Genomic DNA, 18413 nt, shown 5'->3' on the forward strand with positions numbered 1-18413 from the left:
ATGCTAACTTAATAATTTAAAATCTGAAAACACGAAAAACATCGTAAAACTGGATATATGCCGTCGTAGTAACACCGCGGGCTGTTTTGGGTTAGTTAATTAAAAACTATGATAAACTTTGATTTAAAAGCTATTCTTCTGGAAAAATAATTTTTTTTATGAACATGAAACTATATCCAAAAATCATGGTTAAACTCAAAGTGAAAGTATGTTTTCCAAAATGGTCATCTAGACATCGTTCTTTCGACTGAAATGACTACCTTTAAAAAAATGACTTGTAACTTGTATATCTGACTATAAACTTATACTTTTTCTATTTAGATTCATAAACTTAAGTTAAATATGAAACCATAGCAACTTGAATCACTCAAAACGGATTTAAAACGAAGAAGTTATGGGTAAAACAAGATTGGATAATTTTGCTTGTTGTAGCTACGTGAAAATTGGTAACAAATCTATATTAATCATATCCTAGCTAACTTATATTGTATTATACATGTATTCTAATATATTATGTAATCTTGGGATACCATAGACACGTATGCAAATGTTTTGACATATCATATCAACCCATCTATATATATTATTTGGAACAACCATAGACACTCTATATGCAGTAATGTTTGAGTTAGCTATATAGGGTTGAGGTTGATTCCAAAAATATATATACTTTGAGCTGTGATCTAGCCTGAGACGTGTATACACTGGGTCGTGGATTGATTCAAGATAATATATATCGATTTATTTCTGTACATCTAACCGTGGACAACTAGTTGTAGGTTACTAACGAGGACAGCTGACTTAATAAACTTAAAACATTAAAACATATAAAATGTTGTAAATATATTTTGAACATACTTTGATATATATGTACATATTTGTTATAGGTTCGTGAATCGACCAGTGGCCAAGTCTTACTTCCCGACGAAGTAAAAATCTGTGAAATTGAGTTATAGTTCCACTTTTAAAATCTAATATTTTGGGATGAGAATACATGCAATTTTATAAATGTTTTACGAAATAGACACAAGTAAATGAAACTACATTATATGGGTGAATGATCGAAGCCGAATATGCCCCTTTTTAGCTTGGTAGCCTAAGAATTTGGGAACAGACCCCCAAATTGACGCGAATCCTAAAGATAGATCTATCGGGCCCAATAAGCCCCATTTTGGAATTTGGAATGCTTTAGTACTTCAAAATTATCATGTCCGATGGGTGTCCCAGAATGATGGGGATATTCTATATGCATCTTGTTAATGTCGGTTACCAGGTGTTCACCATATGAATGATTTTTATCTCTATGTATGAGATGTTTATTGAAATACGAAATCTTGTGGTCTATTATTATGATTTGATAATATATAGGTTAAACCTATAACTCACCAACATTTTTGTTGACGTTTTAAGCATGTTTATTCTCAGGTGATTATTAAGAGCTTCCGCTGTTGCATATTAAAATAAGGACAAGATTTGGAGTCCATGCTTGTATGATATTGTGTAAAAACTGCATTCAAGAAACTTAATTTTGATGTAATTTATTCTTATTGTAAACCATTATGTAATGGTCGTGTGTAAACGGTATATTTTAGATTATCATTATTTGATAATCTATGTAATGCTTTTTAAACCTTTATCGATAAAATAAAGGTTATTGTTGTTTTAAAAATGAATGCAGTCTTTGAAAAACGTCTCATATAGAGGTCAAAACCTCGCGACGAAATCAATTAATATGGAACGCTTATAATCAATATGAACGGGACATTTCAGTTGTGACCCCTGCGAGGGCGCATGCATCTGCTCGCTCGGTGCCATTGCTGGAAGGGGTCATTTCCCGGGAGGGACTTGGGCCGGTTGCTAGGGAGTATCGGACGACGGAAGGGTCAGCCAAGAGAGAGACTGCTCAAGGGCATTGTCTCGGTAAAGAACCCGTCATAGAGGTCTCGGATGCTCGTCCCTGGTTGACGACTAGTGCTGGGCAGAATGTTTATGTGCTGCCCGACTGTAATATTGGGCCATCCCGTGATCTTTTCCGCTGTGAAGCTTCAGATTATCCGTTTTTTAAGGAATATCTTGATTTCATTACTTTTTCGGCTTTGAAAGAGGCGTTGGCCACGCTTTCCGCTACTCAGGCACAACACTTGCGTTCTTAATTCACCGTATTTGCTTAGCTTCTTGCGGCAGATGAGCTGAACTGAAGCGAGGCTGATGCTCGTCGTATTCACGAGTATTGTGTGCTGTTTGAAAATGATAACCGTCGGGTGGCGGAATTGTCGGGTACGATTGCTCGCCTTGAAGGGGAGTTGGTGTCGGCCAAGGAAATGCAGGAGTCGTTGAAAGCTGCACTTACCCAGGAATAGGAGAAAGTCGCCTTACTTTCTGATGACAATAAAAAGTTATCGGAGAAGGTGTCGGCCACGTTAGGCGAACTTACCCGTCTTCAGCATGGTATTCCCGTGCTTTTTGCCCGCCTCCTGAAGTCATCTATTGTTCATCAGCCGTTCAGTGCCTTTATTGTGGCCATTAAGAAGTTGACTATGTTTGAGGTATTGAAGGCGGTGCAGTGTTTCCTACCTCCTGGTAGAGCGGCCAGAGAAAAAAGGCAGCTTTGAGCGTTACCTGTGGGCAGGATTGCCACCGGGCACATGAGGCTCTCGGTCGGATTAGTTTTGATGAACTAAATAAAATTTGTAGGGAAGAGAACTCATCCGTTGATGATATTGTAAGTTACCAACCGTAGAGATATGCACTCGGTTGGGTTTTTGTATAATTAATGTGATTTCGTTACATCGTGTTGCATGTTATGTATAAACTAGTTTACTTTTCCGTTGTGTTTTGTATATTTGTCATGACAAAAACGTAGATATCTAGACTACGCGTGAGTGTGGTCGAGTTGTTTATACGGTAAAACCGGGCCACCAATGATATGGTCGTACGTCCTTATTATCCGTTAAGGTTCTTCAAGGAGTGTCCTCCTACCAACGAAAGCTAGAAAACATTTCTTCTGGCGGTAGGTCCGAAATATGCCAAAGGATTTTTGATGTTACTTGTGTCATATTCAGAGTCATTACAGTGCATAAGTATATAAAATGAAGCTTTATTGATGACTTATACATAGAAATTATTTGAATACATAAGTGTTTCTGCCGTCCGAGTGGGTGATCAGTCCTCACGGTTGCAGGTAAGTTACATATGATATTTCTTTAAATGAAAGGCGTGCCAAGGGCGTTGTATCGGGACTCCGTCCGGTGTCTCCAGGTGGTATGCACTGTACTCAGTTATTCCGACAACCCTGTAGGGTCCCTCCCATCTGGGGCCTAATTTGCCGACATCTTGCTGCCGACTGGCCTCGTTGCTGCGCAATACCAAATTGTTTAACTGAAAGTCCAGTGGTTTAACTTTTTTGTCATAGTGGTTTGCGATTTGTTGTTTCTTTTCAGCTTGCCGGATATGGGCTATTATTCGTCGCTCTTCGAGAGCATCCAAGTTTTCTCTTAATGCGTCGTCATTTTGCTGTTCATCAAATTCCGTTATTCAATCAGTTGGAACTAGTACTTCAGCCGGTATGACTGCTTCGGTTCCGTATACCAGACTGAAGGGTGTTTCGTTCGTACTGTCTTTCGGCGTTGTCCGATGTGCCCACAGTACATGTTGGAGTTCATCCACCCATCCTTGTCGGTGTTTGCCTAATCTTTCTTTTATGCCAGCAACGATGTCTCTGTTCGTGACCTCGACCTGCCAATTGGTCTGCGGGTAGGCCACGGAGGTAAATGACTATTGAATGTCCATGTCGTCGCACCAGTCTTTGAATGGATTATGTGCGAACTGCGTGCCATTGTCGCTGACTATCTCTCGTGGTAAGCCGAAACGATAAACAATGTCCTCCCATACAAATGTTAAGATCTTCCTTCCTGTAATTGTGCTTAACGATTTCGCTTCGACCCACTTGGTAAAATAGTCGATTGCGACTACTAAGAATTTAACGTTGCCGACACCCCGTGGGAATGGGTCGACGATATCGATCCCCTATTTGCAGAATGGCCAGGTAGCGTGTATTGGAATCATGTTTCGACGAGGGGATCTGTTAACGGGAGCGTGTATTTGACATGCCTCGCAGTTAACGATTAGGTCATATGTATCCCGGTACATGTGTGGCCAGAAATAACCCACTCTCTTGATCCTGCTAACTATCGTTCGGTAGCTGGAATATGTGGAGCAGGCTCCTTCGTGCATTTCCCATATTATTTCTTTGGCCTGTGTCGGGCCAACACATCGTAAGTAAGGCTCCGTGAATGATTTCCTGTACAGGATGCCGTTTTTGAAATAATACATTGGTGCCCGCATTCGTATCCTGTGGGCTTGTAATTTGTCTTCCGGGAGAGTACCGTCAGTGAGGTGTCTTATGAAGGGTGTCATCCAACATTCTTCTTCTGTTGTAACTGTTGCCATGAGGGTATCCTCTTCAGTTGACTTTCTTTCCATAACTTCAACCATAACTTTCTTGGTAAAGTGATCATATAGCAAAGAGGCAAGCTTGCTCAGGGCATCCGCTTTCTTGTTACGATTTTGGGGGATTTGTTTTATTTCAAATGCCGCGAAGGTGTTAGTTAGTGCTTTCGTAAGTTCTAGGTATTTTTGCATTGACCTATCTCTTGCTTCAAAGCTGCCGTTTAGCTAGCTTGCGACCAGCTGAGACTATACATAAGCTGTGAGTTGTCGGACATCAATACTTTTGGCCAAGCGTAATCCGGCTATTAGTGCTTCGTACTCGGCCTCGTTGTTTGAGGCAGCGAATTTTAGCCGGATAGCGTAAGTGATCTCTTTTCCGGTTGGGGAAACAAGGAGAATGCCTATGCCAGCTCCTTCCTCACTTGATGCCCCATCCGTATATAGTTCCCAGAATTCGTCCACTTCCCTTCTTGTAACGGTGGTTTCGCCCTGTTTGATCATGTCGGAAGGGAGCTCTACTAAGAAGTCTGCTATGACTTGTCCCTTGACCGAATGCCTCGGGAGAAAAGTGATCTCGTGTTCTCCGAGTTCTATTGCCCATTTTGCCATTCTACTGGAGATTTCCAGCCTGGTCAGAACGTGTTTGATTGGTTGGTCCGTAAGGACTTGTATCGGATGTGCTTGGAAGTATCGCCGTAACTGTATGGCTGTGTGTACTAAAGCGTAAATCAGTTTTTCCATGGCTGGGTAGTTTACCTCTCCATTTTGCAATACTTTGCTTACAAAGTACACCGGCATTTGAGTCTTGCCTCTATCAGCGATTAGAACTGAGCAAATTGCCTCGGTGGAGGCGGCGAGATATACCGTGAGGGTTTCTCCCGGTATAGGTGCCGTTAACGCTGGTAGCTCTTTTAAGAATGCCTTCATATCCTGAAAGGCTCTTTCAGCTTCGTCCGTCCATATGAAATCTTTTTTGCTCAGGCACCCTTTTAACGTCTGGAAAAAAAGGGAGAGCCCTGTCGGCGGCCCATGACAGGAACCTTGTGAGTGCCGCTAGCATCCCGTTTAAGCTCTGCACGTCCTTTTTGCTCTTGGGTGACTGCATGTTCTCGATTGCTTGAATCTTCTTCGGGTTTGCCTTGATCCCTCTCGGAGTGATCATGAAACCCAAGAAACGGCCTTCTTCCATTCCGAAAGAACATTTTGACGGATTTAGCTTCATATTGATTTTGCGTAGCGAATCGAATGTTTCGATGATGTCTAGGATCATTTGCTCTTCTGTTTTGCTCTTGATGACGATGTCATCCACGTATGCTTCGATATTTCGTCCGATTTGGTCCTGGAATGCCTTGTCAATTAACCGTTGGTATGTTGCTCCAGCATTCTTTAGCCCGAATGGCATTTTGGTATAGCAAAAGATGCCTTTGTTCGTGAAGAATGCGGTTTTTTCTTCGTCGATTTCTGCCATAGGGATTTGCTGATAGCCCCTGTATGCGTCCAGGAAGCTTAGAAACTGGTAACCTGAGAGAGACTCAACTTTCCAGTCAATTTCCGGCAGAGGGTAATTGTCTTTTGGGCATGCTTTGTTGATGTCTCTGCAGTCGACACACATGCGCCAAGATCCGTCTGCCTTCTTTACCATCACGGGGTTCGCTACCTATGTTTGATATTTTACTTTTTTCATTATGCCGGCATCGACTAGTCGTTGTACTTCGTTATCCAGGAATTCACTTCGTTCTAAACGCCATTGCCCTTTTCTTCTGGACAACTGGTGTGATATTCGGGTTTACGTTTAGCCGATGTTGGGCTATGTCGCGTGGGACACCCGTCATGTCCGATGGTTCCCAGGCGAAGACGTCAATACTTCGTTATCCAGGAATTCACTTCGTTCTAAACGCCATTGCCCTTTTCTTCTGGACAACTGGTGTGATATTCGGGTTTACGTTTAGCCGATGTTGGGCTATGTCGCGTGGGACACCCGTCATGTCCGATGGTTCCCAGGCGAAGACGTCAATACTTGCTGCTAGGAGTTTGCAGAGCGTATCCCTTGCATTTGTGCTCAAAGTAGTACCAATCTGTATCCGTTGGTCCGGATGCTTGGGATTTGGGGATACATAACCGTCGTCATGGACGACGATATCACTTGCTCCGTTGAATATTTGCATGCATTCAATTGTTTCCATTTCTTGTGTCCGGATTGTAGCGATTTCGGCTGGAGTCGGGAATTTCAGCATACCATGGACTGTGGAGGCAATCGCGCCAAACTTCTGCATGGCATTACGTCCCAAGATGACGTTATACCGTGAGTCTGTTTTGACAATAGAGAATTCTATGTCTGCTGCACTTTGAAAGGGTAATGTTCCCAAAACCACCTCCAGGGTTATGGACCCCACCGGCCAAGTTGCAGTGTAATTGAATCCTGCTAGTGGCGAAGTTGCTGCCTTCTTTTGTCGTCTGATGTTTTCTGGTAGCTGCAGAAAACAATGTTCGAACATGACCTCAGCTCCCGCAACAGTGTCGGTGTATATTCGCCCGATCTGGCAATTGGAGATATGTGCTCGTATGATAACAGGGTCTGAAGATGGGTTGATGTTAAAGAATGAGGGGAAAATGATGGGTTCGTGTTTCCATTCATCTAACACCCCTGATCTCCGTCTCTGTCCCACGACCCATGAATGAATCATATGAACATCGGTGTCGCTGGTGCTGCGTATGCTTGTTTCTTCGTTTTCTAGCTCGTTTTGGCAAGTTGTGATTAATTTCGTACCTTTAGATAGCGCCATTTGATCAAACCAAAATCGTTAAGTGTAATTAGATTTCGGGTTTGAGTGCTTGATTTGGGGAAAAGATTAGGTTGATTGTTTTAACTCCAATAATTGTGCAAACCCCGATTTGGAATCTGGATTCCAATGGCGTAAAACAACCAATTGAATTAACCTTATTCGATCGGAATCGAATAAGTTAATATCTTAGCGTGGATTAACTCGGATGGTGATCGGAGCACCGATCGGAATTAAGTTGACGACTGGAGTGACGTTGTCGCCATTGATTTTGGTAAAGTAACGTTTATGCATCCAGTCCCCTCTAAATGAAGGATTTCACTTGTGTATTTATAGATGTTATGGAGAGAATGATGACGTGACACATGTCCCTTCCATGGTTGTAACAAACTTGGTCAATCCCGAGGGGTGACGTGGCACCTGTCCCTTTCGTGGGGAATAACAGATCCTAACGAACTTCCCTAGATTTGCGGGCTAACGTGGCATGCAACTTGCTTGCATGCTCGTTCCGTTATCAGGTGATCATTCCGGGATAGAGCTTCTTTTCCGGGATAGTGCACTTTCTCCGGGACAGAGTGCTTGTCCCGGGAGAATATCTTCGTGTCGGGTTGGAATGCCGTGATGGTACTGACGGCAGGTTGATTCCGGTTAAGGCATCACGGTGCTCTCAGTCTAGCCTGGTGGGTCTTCGCCGAACACTTGTTCCAAGTGTTTCTTCACTGTTGATTATAATGACTGGTTTCGCGACGCTTGATTATGATTGTCATGACCGGCTGTATGATACCGGTTGCGTGTATGTCATCCAGGTTCTTAGCTTTGCCATTTGTCCGTCATGATGGAATATCCGGGAAGACGTCAGACGGATGATGAGAGAAGGAATTGGCAACCCGGGACGCGTAGTGCCGGGTATGGTTTTTGCCGAGATGCTTGCCTATTTTGAGACGGATCGTTATGCGTATTATTACTGAACATCACCAGCGTATATTACAACTACGTAGAAGATTGATTGGAGAATTAATTGAAGTACAAAGTACTAACAACAAGACAAAGAGTTATGACATTATAACATTATTCACAATTCATGATCATCTAACAAGAATAACTACATTGTCGAATATGTGGGAAAATACAACGAAGATCTGAGATAACCATCCACAATTTCTTAATTCAAACCGCCTAAAACTACATCACGATATCGGAGATGATTTTTATTTATTTATTCGTTAGTATATTTTGAAACTTTAAAATTTTGAATCCCCTATAAAACATTTGGTTTAATGTTCATCATAGACTTAATAATAATTCGTTAGTACATACTGAAATTTTAAAATTACAAACTCCTAAAAACATTTGGTCTCCTAAAAACATTTGGTCTAATGTTCATCTAGACATAATAATACTATAATAGTTTCTTAATTTATATATTTAATTTTATAGCTTAAATGATTAGACATTTCAAAAATCCCGCGAAACCGCGGGTCTTTAACTAGTATGGATATGAAATACATATTTCAATAAAAGATGTAGTGTATGCTTTTATGACAAGAAAAATAGTAATTGTGATAAAAATTGAAAGATGATGATGAGAGAATAGATGTAGTTCAGTTATTCTGATCAATTTACGTCAATATGTTTGTAAAAACAACGATAACTTTCTTAGTCGGAATCTGTTATTTCACGATTAATTAAACTAAATTACTTTAGCATTTACGTTCACATAATACCTTAAACATATTATATTAAACTATTTCGTTTAGATAAACAAGTGGTTTCACGGATCATTACTATCGACAGAGTGGTCTGATAAGCAGATGCGTAAACTCTGTTTCAAGTCCACGTACCGTTTTAATTCGCTGTGGCTCCATCTCGCTGCACATAAAAACCAAAAACAAATAAACGACTGCTACTACCGTCACGGCCGGAAACTATCAATAACCGCCATTTGCCGCTGTTATCCACTGCTATCTTCCAGATTTTGTAAGCCGATGCTATTTTATTCAGTAAGCGTTAATGTAGCCCTATATTTTTGACTTACTTTGTTGGATACTTATAAATTTCTCATAGTAAGTTCATGTATCTTTGAATTTGTATATACCTAGTTCGATGAATCGATTCTACTTAAACAGTACACTATTTTGGGTTTATCTATTCTATTGGTTGATTTAAGTTGATGATATATCCGAGGTTACGGATTAAAAAAAAAAAAAATCTTAAGCGGAAGTTTCAAGTAAAAGGAAGTTAGATCTGTAACTTCTATAAGTTAATTTTAAGCTAATTTTGTTTTTTATGTGAATCTGTTTATCGATAAACTAATTAATGCTCTTGGGGTAACTTGAATTCTGAAGGCTTTATATGAGTCGTATATCTGATAGATAAAGTGTGTGTATGTACGGATTACAGAATTATTCTATATGCATTGATATATAGCTTGACTCTACTGGATACCATCTACTTGGCTGAGGTGAATAACTGTTTTCCTCTATGAGTTTTTTGCATAAGAATTTATTTTAGGGGTTTTTTTTTTTGTCCCTAATGGTAGGGCATTTGTTACCTTGTTCATTCTCGTCACAACGTTAACTGTTTCTGTCCGTTTTTGAATTTTTGGCAAACTAAGGAGGTGAATGTAACATAAGAATTTTACTTCAGTTAATACGTGTATGGCTATGTGATTTTCAAATATGATTATTTGTTCTGCTTGTGGGAGGATCACTTAGCTGTCATGAATATTTGAATTATTGATTTACATTTGAGTGGTGGTATTATGGGACAATATTAAACTGCTATGGAAATTGCGATACATTTGCTTAGAGTGTCCCTGTTTGTGTGATCGAATATGGTTTTGAAATGCGTCTAATCGTCCCTGATGTACTGTAATCAGTCAAGTGTAAGAAATGACTTTCTCTGTTAGTGGCCTGAACTTTGGGTTGCAAGTTTTATCCCATTAAAGTTCCGAACCTTAAGCTTATTCTTGTTGATTTGGTGGTTACCCTAGTCTGGTAAATATTTTTAATGGTGTTATAATTGACCTTGAGTATCAATACAGTTGTTTAGAAGGGTGCTTATATTATTGGTTGTTTTAAAGGTGTCCAAAAGATAACATGGATGTGGAATCTGCTAAGGCTGCACCTCATGTTAAAGACTTGGATCTAGAAGCTTCTGTTCCCGTTGATAGTGGACACAATAATGTTGCAGAAAATACATCATCAAAGTTCTCTGCCTCGAGCTTAAGCACTTGGGCCAAAAGTTTGAAATTTCCTCAACCTTTGGGAGGCACACAAACTGAGTCTTCATCTGAAAACACCGAAAAATCATCCTTTTCACGTCTGACTGGTGGGCTTGGGTTGCGGTTGTCTCCAAAGGCTTCCCAACAAATTGATAGTCCTGAGGGGACTTCAAGCTCACCACAAACTGGCTTCATCGGGACTATCACCAAAGGTTTTGTTGATACATCTAAAAGTGCAGTGAAGGCTGTGCAAGTGAAGGCTCGCCATGTCGTATCACAAAACAAACGAAGATATCAGGTATTCTGTCTATGAAATCATTGATGTTGTAGTTCACTTGGCTATATTAGATTGCTTTTCATCTTGAATCATATCTTTTATGTCTTGTAATTTTTTTTAGTTCTTTGTGGCAGTTTTATGGATATTTTATCTTAATATGCAATAATATTTGTAAGAGTGGAGAAGTAGGGTATGCAATCCAACCCTTGAACCACACAAAACTGTGCTCTAAGTAATTATTAGCATCAACTTTGGTAGAGTGCAAAACAGTAGATTGACATGTATTGAATGTTATTAATACCACATTAAAAGTTTAACATGGATGAAGGCAAGTAGAAACACTGATCTAAGTTTTCTTAGCGTGATCTAGCACTGTTTCTGTAGCATGGATGGAACTCAATAAGCTGATTACAATGTGCTAAATTTATACTTGAAAGCAAGTGATGAGTCGAATACTTGAATTCCAAGTTCTTGTTTTCAATTTCCTTTTAAATCTTGTAACCAAGATTATTAAATTCAATACATGATATCGTCTAACAGCTGCATTTCGATTATAGTGGTGTGTGTATTGTTTTCATTGGTTTTAGTGGTATTATTGTCTCACTTTGATGAATTTGTCGACATACTTTATTTATTTATTTATTTATTTCTGGTATCAGGAAGGAGGATTTGATTTGGATATGACATACATCACTGAAAATATAATTGCAATGGGATTCCCTGCTGGTGATATGAGCTCAGGTTTCTTTGGATATTTTGAGGTGAACTTTATACACCTGTCATTGCAACATATGTAAAACTTATCATTACTATTACCATAACAGTTGAAACTTGAAATGATCAAATTAATATAGCTGAAGCTCGTCTATAACTCCTTTTAGGGATTTTATCGTAACCACATGGAGGAAGTAATCAAGTTCTTTGAAACCCATCACAAGGTAGCAACATTTTCTTATGTGCTTTTTCTAGCGAAACTGATCATATCATAATTGATGCTCACAACAGCTATGTATTTATATATGCCTAAGTTTACTTAATCTGATGATAATATTATGATTCCTAGTGCCTAGGCATGTGACCATCAGCCGTTAAAATAACAAAGAGGTGACAGACCCCCAGTTCCTAACAAAAGCACCAACAACATCTTTGACAAAAAGTTTAAATTAACCATGACCAGACCATCAAAATTATTGCCTCGGTCTATAGAACTTATGTTTTGTTTACAATGTTACAGATCTTACATCTCACATTTGTTTGTTTTAATGTCAGGACAAGTATAAAGTGTATAATCTATGCTCTGAGAGGCTATATGATGCATCACTATTCGAAGGAAAGGCGTGTTTACAGTTTAACATACATTTTTCATATGTACATAGCTTGCTAATAAAATCATACCTTTTCACCGGTACTATGCCATAAGTATTAAAGTTTATCTGTTAAAATATGCAACTGTAGGTTGTCAATTACTAGTTTTCAACTTTGATTTATTGAATTTCTCACAGCTTTAGGCAGATATGATTACCTTTGTTATTAAAGTTGCACTTGTGAGTTGTGATAAGAATTTAGAATTGAAGAGTATTAGAGATTAAAGTCTTCATTTTTAACCCGTGTTCTTTTTTACTATATTGGCGAAGTCATTAAATTTCACTTACTTTCTTAATAGTACTTTTCTTTTTCATTCAAGCACTGTTTTCATACATAATTCTCTAGTATAGAATATGATAGTGTTAGTTTACGATCGTCGATGCCATGTGAATGAAGTATTATTGATAACAAGAACCTCAACACTTAGGATGTCATCGGTTTCTTCTGTAAAATGGAAGCATATCACGTTTTGTCAAAATTGGATGAAATTTTTGGCCTTATAGGGACTGATCATCATTGTCCTCATCACACAGTAAAGTATAAGGTGTATCTAGATTGGTGGTGGAGCAAGTTGGGTGTACCAGGGCAAAATGGGTTGGGTTGATTGGCTGACTGGCTAACATCTTTTCCACCCTTCTTCAATTTCTAGATAATTAATGTGTTATATATAAACTATAAAATAAAAATAATCTAATTTGTAGCTATATGGGTGGTTTTCTTACACTCGGCAAACACTTACATTATGGATAGTTTGACCTGTTTCATATTCCACATAATAATTTTGAAAATATTACCAAAGTTGACACAACCTGTTGTTGAATGGTTCAATCACCACCTTTTGTATTGTTCATTCAGTTTTGTGTGTCCGTTACGTTTCGGGACTCTCATTTTTATGATACGAGGATAAGTGGAAATAAGATCTAAATAGAGTTGATAAGAAATAGAGCTCTATTAGCTTATTAGCTGGGTGACCTTTATGTGGTTAAATACTATGTATGTACTGCCTCTTTTTGTAATCTTTGTGTTTGGTCTCATCATCATCAGGTTGCTAGTTTCCCATTTGATGACCACAATTGTCCTCCCATTCAACTCATCATATCATTCTGCCATAGTGCTTACTCATGGCTAAAAGAGGATATTGAGAATGTTGTGGTTGTTCACTGTAAGGCAGGGATGGCAAAGACAGGCTTAATGATCACAAGTCTGCTTTTGTACCTAAAGGTAAGGTATCCATCAATCTGGTAGTGTCTCTTTCTTTGCTTGAATTACTTGGTTACACAAAATCATGTGTTGCAGTTTCTTGCAGTTTTTTCCCACGTCTGAGGAATCTATTGACTATTACAACCAAAAAAGATGTGTTGATGGGAAGGGACTTGTTCTTCCTAGTCAAATTGTAAGTCAATTTTAATGGATTCTGTATCTAGATGTGGCAGAACAAGGAGGTCGGTTTGGTTAGATAATTTTTTAGTTGTGATTAAAAACGGTAATTTAAACCGCAAATACTCTCTTAAGCTTTCATATAATAAAAGTAACTTAGTTAACGAAACCACACAATTACATTGATAAGCTAAATGCATGAATAAAGCGATTTTGGAGGCGGTGTGCATTAAAAGTACACATTTGAAGAAATTTCGTTCCATCTTATGCGTCCAACCCATTTTGACCAATTTTGTTTTTAGCTATAATTTATTATTGATATTTGGATAAAGCATAGCCCAAACAAATTCATCTTAAAGTAAATGGATCGAGTTGCCACCTCAAAATTGATATCAAGTTGCCCTTCACCTTTTTTTTTTTTGAAGTTTAATTGACAGTCTGCTATTTTTGGTTCTTCTTTGTGTCTTATCTATATAGAGGTACGTCAAATATTTTGAACGTGTTTTAAAACACTTCAATGGAGAAGATCAGCCTGGGCGCAGGTATGGATATTAATTCATATTTGAAACTTTACACTCCCCGAAAGAAACTTTAGTGTTGTTGACCTTGAACACTAGAAATTGCAAAATATCTTTTGGTTGATCATGTTCTGAATTTATATCATCACATTGTTTGCAGGTGCATGCTTAGAGGAATTCGTCTTCATAAGTGCCCATACTGGATCAGACCATCTCTCACCATCTCAGATCATAATGGTATGCACCTTTTCAGGATACGTTAAGTCAAAAAAAAAAAAAAAAAAAAAGGATGTATGGTCTTTTATATTCCATCTTTCTACATATGCAGGAGTTCTTTTTTCTACCAAAAAGCATCCTAGAACAAAGGACCTTTCGGTATGTCTCTTCTACAACAATATATCCCCATCATCTAATTCTAATTCTAACCTCGCAAGTTGATGGATCTTTTGCATCCTTGATACTCGATCTGCATCTGATGTTCTAATAAAAGTTTAATGTCATGTATGATAAGCTAACACACATAATTGTTAAATAAATCCGCACTCTTTTACTCTTCCAAAAAACTTATCCTCTTGTCTTTTGGACGTTCCAATAAATGTTATGTGTAAGTTCACAATATAAAACTTCATATGATGTTAAATGGTCCAATTAAATGACCTAACCAGGAACTACCATCGCTAAAGTATTTTATTTTATATACGTTTCACCTACGCAGCCTGAAGATTTTTGGTTTGCTGCACCTAAAAAGGGTATAATGGTGTTTGCTCTGCCTGGAGAGCCTGGGTTGACAGAGTTATGTGGAGATTTTAAGATTCAGTTTCATGACCGTCAAGGAGACTTCTATTGGTATGTCATCGAGTATGTCTTGTTACAATTAATTTTCCAATTTAGTCGTCATGTACGTTTGTTGCTATATTTTATGCCATCTCCGTTTTAAATTGTTTTTGTTGTATGTCTGAAGTTGGCTGAACACAACAATGATCGAGAACAGGACAGTCTTAACCACTAGCGATCTTGACGGCTTTGACAAGGTAGGTATCCTCACAACTAAAATATTTGTTTGAGATTAGTTTCTTAGTAATGTTACTTGCCAAGTAATGAGGTTTCACTCTAGTGACCATTAAATTACGACTAGGGTTTCTATAATTCGAGGTGGCAGAGAGGATTCAGTACGGTTTCAAGTATTCCAGTGAGGTTGGGTTGACCAACAACCATTTAATCTTGTTATCTTGAAGCCTGTTGATTTGTTAAGCATGATTATTATTTATTATAAATAGTTATTACGAGTGTTGTAAACGACGTCCGCTACGTTGCGTTAGTTGCGACGTCCGTTGCGGCGTTTTGGTGACCATCCCGTCTCGACACTGTCCCGTCTTCTAATTCTAATAAGTCTGTCAACGGTCAAAAGTCGGGTCAAATGCGGGAAAGTCGGGTCAATGCCGGTCAAAAGTCAAAAATTCGGTTAAGGTCGGTCAAATCGATCAAATTGACGTAATTTAGTGTTATTTTTTTGTGTTATATCAACGATAATAGCGATTATAGGTACAAACTGGTCAACAAAGGTTTTTTGGCTTTAAAATATGTCAACAACAACAACAAAACCCATTACCACATAAGTGGTGTATGGGGGAGGTGTAGACAATCCTTCCCCAATCCGAGAATAAAGACAAGTCATGTCTCCACCCAGAGTGAAAACACTCTACTCAGAGAAAGTTATCCCTATCTCTACTCAACGGATAATTATATTTATATATATAACAGTCAACATTAGTCAATACTCGTCTTGACCCCGTCTCGCGTCTTTTTAAACCTTACTACTACTATGACTACTACGACAGTCATGATTTTTTTAATAAAGTGAGTGAGGAGGTTGTATGCATTAAAATACACCTTTAGAGTCATTCTGACCCATTTGATCAGTCAGTGATGTTAAAATAACCTAATTTGTTTCATTTTGTATCTAAATTTGCCAAATTACCACTCTAACCTGCAATCCTATATTTTAGGTGCTTAGATAGTAAGTAATTTATGACATTTATTGTGATTTGAAACCTGCATTTGAAAGAATTATTTTGTAGATTTTAATAAAGTGTATAAACTTAAAAATAGGCCATCTTTGCATTCAAATAGTTGCATAATAAGGATTATGTGTGTTATCTGCGATGCATGCAGAGGAAGCTACCATCTCCAGGATTTGTAGTGGAGGTTGTGATGGTGGACTATGAGAATGCTAATGATGTTGTTACTACTCAACCAAAAACGCAAACTGAAGAGACTACCCCTAAACCACCAGCTGATGCCACCTCATCAACCATCATCACTAATAATAAAGATTCTGGGAATGGGAATAGTGAAAAAGATGACCAAGTCTCAACTGGAACTTTGTCAATTGAAACCCAAAATCTCTCTCTACAAAATTCAAATACCATAATAAAAACTGATACCACCACTGTTAAATCGGCGGGCCTTGATGGACCGAAACCTATTAACATTCGGGAGGAAAAGGTGAGTGAATTTAAGGCAATGGCTGCTGATGCATCAGTATTCTCGTTTGGAGATGATGAAGACTATGAAAGTGACTAACAACAACAAATGTTGCTTAAGATGTTGTACCATGTGGCACCGATTACTTGTACATAACATGGGGATTACACCTTCTTCCTTACGTGTATTTAATTCATTCAGTAACTTTATAGCCAATCTACGATATTAAAGTAACTTGCGCTTGCAAATGTGGCTTTTGAGGGAGGGAGGCTGGCTGGCTGTATCATGTTGTATGTGAAACAAAAGCTTTGACATCTTTGTTCATTTGATGTTATGAATTTGGTTGAATGCTACTACAAAGAAGTCGTCGAAAGCATAGATAAATAAAGTCAACTAATGAAACATATAATCAATCATCAATAATATCATTGATAAAAAAAAATATCAGTAATTTGACCAGGCCTTGCAGTTTACTGGTTGTACGATACTTTAAAACCGTTTGTGACATTTATATGAGAGTTGATAAATTGATAAAGTCAAAACCATATTTATTTTATGATGTTTTGGAAGTTTTTAGCATATAATCAGATTAAATGATAATATATAATAATAATTTTAATTTCTTTTGTGCAATTTTTGCAACTTTTTCATCGGAGTATTTTTTTCTTTCTTTCTTTTTTTATAGTTTATATAGAAAGAAGCTATTAAAAAACTTGTATAGTATGTATTAATCCAACACAACACTAGTCTTTTTTTTACACTCTGCTTCACAGTTTTGGTTCGAAGAGAAGCAGAAAGAAACTAAGTTTTTACACTTTTTAGTGGATACATGATTTTCTCTAAGTTAACTATTTTCTTTCATTTCTGTTCACTACATTTTTGTTTTCTCTGAGAAAAAAACTCAAGAATGGAGCTTAATGGATTTGGAATTATTTGGAAAGATCTCTTGGTAAAAAAAGCTACTCTGTATTTAACTACGGAAGGATATATTTAATAAAAAAGTCCACTCCGTATTTCTAATTTGTAATTACTTTCATAGCTGTCTATACATCTTATACCTTTTTTTTTTTTTTTTTTTTTTTACTTATTTTTGCTAAAGAGAAATAGCGTGCTAATCACAGGAATTAATATATTACTGTCTATATATATATATATATATATATATATATATATATATTTTCGGCGAAGAAAGAATATATTGAAAGAATCACTTCATCAAAACAATGAAGGATTGCACAAGATACAATATACAAGATACAAAGACGGAGATAAATTCGGTCTTATAAAAGAACTTGAAAGAAATACAACATTTAAAAACATAATAAGGCGGGATTTTGATCCCAAACATAAGAATGCGTTCCGTGACAAAAATTGAGATTCGTAGCCCATAGGAAGACTTTGAGCTTGATATTACGAATGATAACCGAGCGACAAGTGTACTTGTTGTTGAAAATGTAGTCGTTTCTAGCCATCCAAATGGCCCAAATAGATGCGGGACCGATTAATCTCCAAAACTTTGATGCTTTGATCCCCATGCCATAAAACCAATCGAAAGAAAACTCTTCGATTGAGCCTGGAATGATCCACCTTAGATTCCACCATCTAAACAATTCCGTCCAAATTTTAAAGGACCAATTACAATGTAACAAAAGATGGTTAATAGACTCTATATTGTCCAAACACCACACGCACATAATGGAGTGATTAACAGGGAGGATACGCCTCCGGGAGAGAACCTCGCGAACGGGAATATTTTTCGAATAGCCAACCAATGAAATAACATGATCTTTGTAGGAACTTTGTTTCCCCAAATCACTCTAGGCCAAATAGGAGAAACGGGAATGGAAGAATGCACCGAAACACTAACTGCATCAGCAACCGAAAATTCATTATGCGGGACCGATGGTATTAAATTAAATTAAAGTTTTGGACCAAATTAT

The 18413-nt window shown here is 37.9% G+C and overlaps 3 protein-coding genes across 4 annotated transcripts; 1 reads left to right on the forward strand and 2 right to left on the reverse strand.

Annotated features, from left to right (window-relative positions):
• Nucleotides 1-4026: 4026 nt before the first annotated feature.
• LOC139854984 (uncharacterized) lies at nt 4027-4641 on the reverse strand. Its single transcript, XM_071844251.1, has one exon. It carries the CDS (start codon nt 4639-4641, stop codon nt 4027-4029), a length of 615 nt encoding a protein of 204 aa, XP_071700352.1.
• A 1688-nt stretch (nt 4642-6329) lies between these two features.
• On the reverse strand, nt 6330-7232 carry LOC139854998 (uncharacterized). The gene has a single exon (XM_071844262.1). It carries the CDS (start codon nt 7230-7232, stop codon nt 6330-6332), a length of 903 nt encoding a protein of 300 aa, XP_071700363.1.
• A 1838-nt stretch (nt 7233-9070) lies between these two features.
• LOC139886336 (phosphatidylinositol 3,4,5-trisphosphate 3-phosphatase and protein-tyrosine-phosphatase PTEN2A-like) lies at nt 9071-16849 on the forward strand. 2 transcript variants are annotated; one of them, XM_071870101.1, is made up of 13 exons: nt 9071-9206; nt 10312-10750; nt 11389-11490; nt 11611-11667; nt 11999-12064; nt 13139-13315; nt 13401-13487; nt 13949-14013; nt 14150-14226; nt 14318-14364; nt 14705-14835; nt 14951-15020; nt 16162-16849. In XM_071870101.1, the coding sequence occupies exons 2-13, from the start codon at nt 10328-10330 to the stop codon at nt 16570-16572; spliced, it is 1713 nt and encodes a 570-aa protein (XP_071726202.1). In that variant the 5' UTR covers nt 9071-9206; nt 10312-10327; the 3' UTR covers nt 16573-16849. The 2 variants fall into 2 exon arrangements, with proteins under 2 accessions (XP_071726202.1, XP_071726201.1); XM_071870100.1 differs by having other exon boundaries at nt 9106-9229.
• Nucleotides 16850-18413: the final 1564 nt, after the last annotated feature.

The sequence above is a fragment of the Rutidosis leptorrhynchoides genome, chromosome 1 (assembly GCF_046630445.1).
Source record: "Rutidosis leptorrhynchoides isolate AG116_Rl617_1_P2 chromosome 1, CSIRO_AGI_Rlap_v1, whole genome shotgun sequence".
In the NCBI taxonomy this organism is placed as follows: domain Eukaryota; kingdom Viridiplantae; phylum Streptophyta; class Magnoliopsida; order Asterales; family Asteraceae; genus Rutidosis; species Rutidosis leptorrhynchoides.